This window comes from Eimeria mitis, genomic scaffold (assembly GCF_000499745.2).
Source record: "Eimeria mitis Houghton genomic scaffold, Emh_scaff3787, whole genome shotgun sequence".
Classification (NCBI taxonomy): Eukaryota; Apicomplexa; class Conoidasida; order Eucoccidiorida; family Eimeriidae; genus Eimeria; species Eimeria mitis.
Window position 1 is genome coordinate 1 of NW_024015290.1, and position 5,442 is coordinate 5,442.

General features: G+C 61.7%; 1 protein-coding gene across 1 annotated transcript; it reads right to left on the reverse strand.

The window, feature by feature from the left end:
• Positions 1–125: 125 nt before the first annotated feature.
• Positions 126–5,161, reverse strand: EMH_0069500 (uncharacterized protein; the record flags this gene model as incomplete). The annotated part of the gene is given in 6 exon segments (XM_038022637.1): positions 126–727; positions 916–947; positions 951–2,425; positions 2,524–2,923; positions 2,927–3,072; positions 3,368–5,161. Coding segments are annotated over 6 exon segments (4,449 nt in total).
• Positions 5,162–5,442: the final 281 nt, after the last annotated feature.

Below are 5,442 nucleotides of genomic sequence, written 5' to 3' on the forward strand. Positions count from 1 at the left end.
ACACACAGAAACCCTAAACCCTAAACCCTAAACCCTAAACTCTAAACCCTAAACCCTAAACTCTAAACCCTAAACCCTAAACCCTAAACCCTAACCCCTAGAGTCTAAACCCTAAACCCTAAACCCTAAACCCTAGATTCTAGAGTGCGTGCTGACGATTTAATCTTTTGTCTTGCTGCTGCTCTTTGCTGCAGCTGCTGCAGCGCGCGGTCCGCCAGCAGCAGCGAGGTCACCTCCTGCAGCCGCTGCTGCAGGTAGCGGCAGCGCAGGCCGAAGAAGACATCTGCCTGGATAGAGGAGAAATCCAGCTGTGCTGCGTGCTGCTCTTCTTCACACATGTTCTGCTGCTGCTGCTGCTGCTGCTGCTGCTGCTGCTGCTGCTGTTGCTGTTGCTGTTGCTGCGAAGCCCGCGGGGTAGGGGGCGGCTCCCTCTTTGGAAGCGCAGGAGCAGCAGCAGCAGCCACAGGTGACTCAACTGTGTTTGTGCTGCTGCTGTTGCTGCTGCTGCTGCTGTTGCTGCTGCTGCTGCTGTTGCTGCTGCTGCAGTTGCTGCTGCTGATGCTGCTATCCGCTCCATTTGTTTTTGGGTCGGCACATGCTGCCGAAGAGTCGGAGACCTGTTCTTCCTGCTGCTGTTGCTGCTGCTGCTGCTGCTGCTGTTGCTGCTGCTGTTGTTGCTGCAGCAGCTGCAGCAACGTCTGTACAACTGCATGCAAATTGAATCCCTCTGCAACGCGCCAGCCCCACTGGCAGGCAGCGCAAGTATCTGTTGCTGCTGCGCCGTTTGCTGTTGCTGCTGCTGTTGCTGTTTTTGCTGCTGCTGCTGCTGCTGCTGCTGCTCCAGCAGCAGGCGCAGCAAGGCAATCTAAAACGAAGTATGGGCGTCTCTTACGCGCAGTAATACTGCAGAGATACGTCGCCCTCTCAAGCCTCCTGCTGCTGCTGCTGCNCTGCTGCTGCTGCTGCTGCTGCTGCTGCTGCTGCTGCTGCAGGAGGGATGGTGCAGATGTCTCGGTGCTGCAGCACGCCAGAAGCGGCGAGCAGCACAGTAGCCGATCGGCACGAAGCTGCTGCTGCTGCCATCGAAGAGCAGCGGCAGCCCCAAAGACAGCAGCGTGAGGCCCCCATACCGCAGCAGCGCAGACGGGGTTGGGCCTAACAACTGCTGCTGCTGCTGCTGCTTCTGCTGCTGCTGCTGCTGCTGCGGGGGAACTGCCCCTGCTGCCGCTGCTGCTGCTGCTTCTGCTGCTGCTGCTGCTGCTGCTGCTCCGCAGGGAAGCAGCGAAGCAGCAGAACAACGACCCCCAACGAAAGGAGACAGCTCAGGAGACAGCAGAGACCAGCCATCGTAGAGTGCTGCATGCGCATCCGCGATAAGTTGCTGCAGCAGCACAACTGCTTCTGCTGCTGCTGCTGCTGCTGCTGCTGCAGAACCGTCGCCTGCTGCTGCTGCTTCCTCTTCTGCTGCAGCTGCTGCTGGTAGTTGCTTAAGCGCAGCACCAAGAGGGTGTATGTCTACATCAGCTGCTGCTGCTGCTGCTGCAGCTGCTGCTGCTGCTGCACCATAAGCAGGAGGCTTGATGCGCACGCTCTGCAGCAGCAGCCGCAGCAAGACAGCAGCAGCTCCGCCCCCAACCCCCTCCAAGAACACAAAAAGTGGGTCTTCTGCTGCTGCTTCCTCTAGAGTTGTTGTTGCTGCTGCTGCTGCTGCTGCTGCTGGATCGTCAGAAACACTCAGCGTAGCAGACCCAGCAGCAGCAGCAGCTGCTGCTGCTGCTGCAGCACGGCCCCTGTCGCAGCAGTCCTGACACCAAAACCGACGGAGCGTTGCAAAGACTCGGGGTCGAGAAGCAGCTGCTGTTGGGTGCTGCTGTTGCTGCTGCTGCTGCTGCTGCTGTTGCTGCTGCTGCTGCAGAGGCGCCTGTCCTACTGCTGCCAGCAGCAAGCACGTTAGGTGGTATCGGGTGTTGCAAAGCCTCCCTGCTGCTGCTGCTGCTGCTGCTGTTGCTGCTCCTGCTGCTGCTGCTGGCTGCTGCGAGCCGCTGCAGGCTACAAAGGCACCGTTGTGGCCGCATGCAGCGCAGCGGCTGCAGCGCGCAGCAGCAGCAGCAGCAAGCAGCGCATCTGCAGAACACTCCAGGGGGGGCAGCTGCTCAGGCAAAGCTGCGAAAGACCGCACGCGCCCTTTGAATCTGCTGCTGCTGCTGCTGCTGCTGCTGTTGCTGCTGCTGCTGTTGTTGAATGTCTTGCGATCTGCTGCTGCTGCTGCTGCAGGTGCTGCTGCTGCAGCCTCCAGTTCGCGCATCAACGGATACGGGCGGCGGGCATCTTGGGCTTGCTGCTGCTGCTGCTGCTGCTGCTGCTGCTGTAGCTGCTGCTGCTGCTGGGCCGCCAGCGCAGCAAAGGGATCTGCTAGCTGCAGCAGCTCTGGAGACAGCAGCGGGAGAGCAGCGCATGCATGTACACCCCAGGCGCAGCAGCCAGAGTGAACCCATCCATCAAGCAGCGGCAGCAGGGCCCCACACACGACTCGATCGCCTGCTGCACCGCAGAGCATGCAGCAGCGTCTGTCAGCTGTTCCTGCTGCTGCTGCACCTGCTGCTGCTGCTGCTGCTGCAGCACAGTCACAAGCAGCAGCAAACGGGCTCTTGCTGCTGCACCTGCTGCAGCTGCAAACCCTGGGGTCGCCACCGCGAAGCCGCAAGGCAAGCAGGCGCACAAGCAGAGAAGGAACTGCTGACGAGTCGCTGCTGCTGCTGCTGCTGCTGCTGCCGCTGCTGCTGCTGCTGCTGCTGCTGCGCTCCATGCTGCAGACAGCACGGTGCAACCTGCTGAAGAGCTGCCGCCGCACGAGGCGCAGCTCCCGCCACTCCGCAGCACAGGGCAGGCATCCCTGCAGGGGTGCAGCAGCAGCAGCAGCAGCAGNGCAGCAGCAGCAGCAGCAGCAGGAGCAGGAGCAGCAGCAGGAACAGCAGCAGCAGCAGAAATAGCAGCAGGAGCAGCAGCAGCTTCTGGTGACTGGCTTCGTCCTGCTGCCAGCTTCTCGCATGCCCGCGCCAGCGTCACCAGCACCTGCACAACAACACAAACAAAAAACTTTGTTGCTGCTGCAGCTAGCTGTCTGCTGCAGCTAGCTGTCTGCAGCAGCTAGCAGTCTGCTGCAGCTAGCTGTCTGCTGCAGTTAGCTGTGTGCTGCAGCTAGCTGCGTGCTGCAGCTAGCCGTCTGCTTGACCTAGCTTTCTGCTGCACCTGTCTGTCGCGGCTATCTGCAGCAGCAGGAGCAGCAGCAGCAGCACCACCACCACGAGCAGCAGTAGCCGCAGCAGCAGCAGCGGCAGCAGCAGCAGGAGCAGCAGCAGCAGCTTACCTGGGGGTCGCGCTGCTGCTGCTCCTTCTTGATGGGGTGTCTCCACTGCAGCAAGGCTGAGGAGACGAAGCCCCACAGCTCTGCTGGCAGCCGCACGGAGGCCTGCAGCAGCGCGAACAGATCCAAGCATAGTCTGCGATACTCTTCGTCCTGCTGCTGCTGCTGCTGCTGCTGCTGCTGCTGCTGCTGCTGCTGTTGCTGCGGGGCGCTCGGTTCCTCCCACTGCACCGCACGCAGCAGCTGGCCTGTGAGGTCGCTGATGGCTAGCCGCAGCTCTGTCTGCTCCATTTGTCTCCGGTTTGCTGCTGCTGCTGCTGCTGCTGTTGCTGCTGCTGCTGCTGCTGCTGTAGAGGTTCTGCTGCTGATATGCGAGGCATCCATCAGCGGCAGCAGCGTCCGCTCTAGCAGCGCCTGGAGCTGCGTATACACCGCAGTTGCAGCACGAGCACGAGACAGCAGCTGCGGCAGGCTGTTGTGCTGCTGCTGCAGAGAAAACGCAGCAGCAGCAGAGCCAGCACCTGTTGCTGCTGCTCCTCCTGCTACTGCTGCTGTGCCTGCTGCTGCTGCTGCTGCTGCTGCTGTATCGTCAGCAAGCGCTGAGCAGACAGCGCACAGCCCCTCAAGCCCGTCCAGCACAAAGACAGGCGGGCGTTTCTTGTTGCTGCTGTTGCTGCTGATGCTGCTGCTGCTGCTGATGCTGAGGGATCGTGATCCTGCTGCTGCTGCTGCAGCAGAAGGGAGACGCTTCGTCAGGGACCCACACAAAGCACACACTGTCACTACACCCCGGTAGCTGCTGCTGTCTGCCCCGCCGGCTGCCTTGGGGTTGTTTGTTGCTGCTGTTGCTGCTGTTGCTGCTGCTGCTGCTGCTGGTGCTGATGCTGATGCGACTGTCTTTGCTTCTCCTGCTCCTTCTGCTGGTGCTGATGCCGCTGCTGCTGCTGTGTCTGCTGCTGCTCCTGAGGCTTCCCGCAGCTGCTGCAGCTGCTGCAGCTGCTGCTGCTGACGCTGCTCCCTCGCGTACGGCAGCAGCAGCAGCTCCTGCTGCAGCGGCTGCAGCGCAGCACGCAGAGCCAAAGGAGATTTCACGTTGCTGCTGCTGCAGCTGCCGCAGAGCAGCGACAGCCTCCCGCAGCGATACCAAGAGCAGCTTTCCACCCGCACAACCACTGGCTGCTGCTGCTGCTGCTGCTGCTGCTGCTGTAGCAGCAGTGCTGCTGAAGCTCCCTGGGTAGAGGCCACGGGGTCCGCAGCGACGCCCCATGGCCCCAGTCGCAGCTGCAGCTGCGCTTGCTGCTGCTGCTGCTGCTGCTGCTGCAGAGGGGACATCCCCATGCTGCTGCCGCCCCCCGGGGTGGTTGCACGCTGCTGCAAGGAGACTTGCTGCAGCAGTTGCTGCTGCAGCAGCTGCTGCTGCAGCAGGGGCGTGGCAGCAGCAATAGGCTGCTCAGGATCCTGCAGCAGCTGCTGCTGCAGAAACGGCCGCTGAAGCAAATGACGCTGCAGAGAGGGGGACGAAAGCTGGTGGTGCTTCACTTGCTGCTGCTGCTGTTGCTGCTGCTGCTGCTGCTGCTGCTGCTGCAGCGAGGCCTCAGCAGCCCTGGCGTCGAAGCCATCGAAGGCGAGAGCAGCAGCAGGCGCAGTTAGCTGCCTGGATGCTGCAGCAACAGACTCTTGCTGCAGCTGCAGCAGCCGCTGCTGCTGCGGCCCCACGGCCACAGGTCGCGGCCCAGGAGCAGCAGCAGCAGCAGATGCTGCTGCAGCAGGAGCAGCAGCAGCAGCAGCAGCTGACATGCGAAGACCCGCCTGACCCTGCAGCGCCTGAATCAGCTGCTCGTTTCTTAGAATAAGAGCAGACTGCCGCTGCAGCAGCTGCTGCTTCAGCACAGCAGGGTCAGTACTGTATGGAGTATTTGCTGCTGCTGCTGCTGCTGCTGCTGCTGCTGCTGAGTTGCTATCACAAACCAAGCGAGACACCGGTGGCCTCTGCTGCTGCTGTTGCTGCTGCTGCTGCTGCTGCTGCTGCTGCTGCTGAAATGCTTGGCCCGGGCTACCACCCCACAGGCCGTATTGCT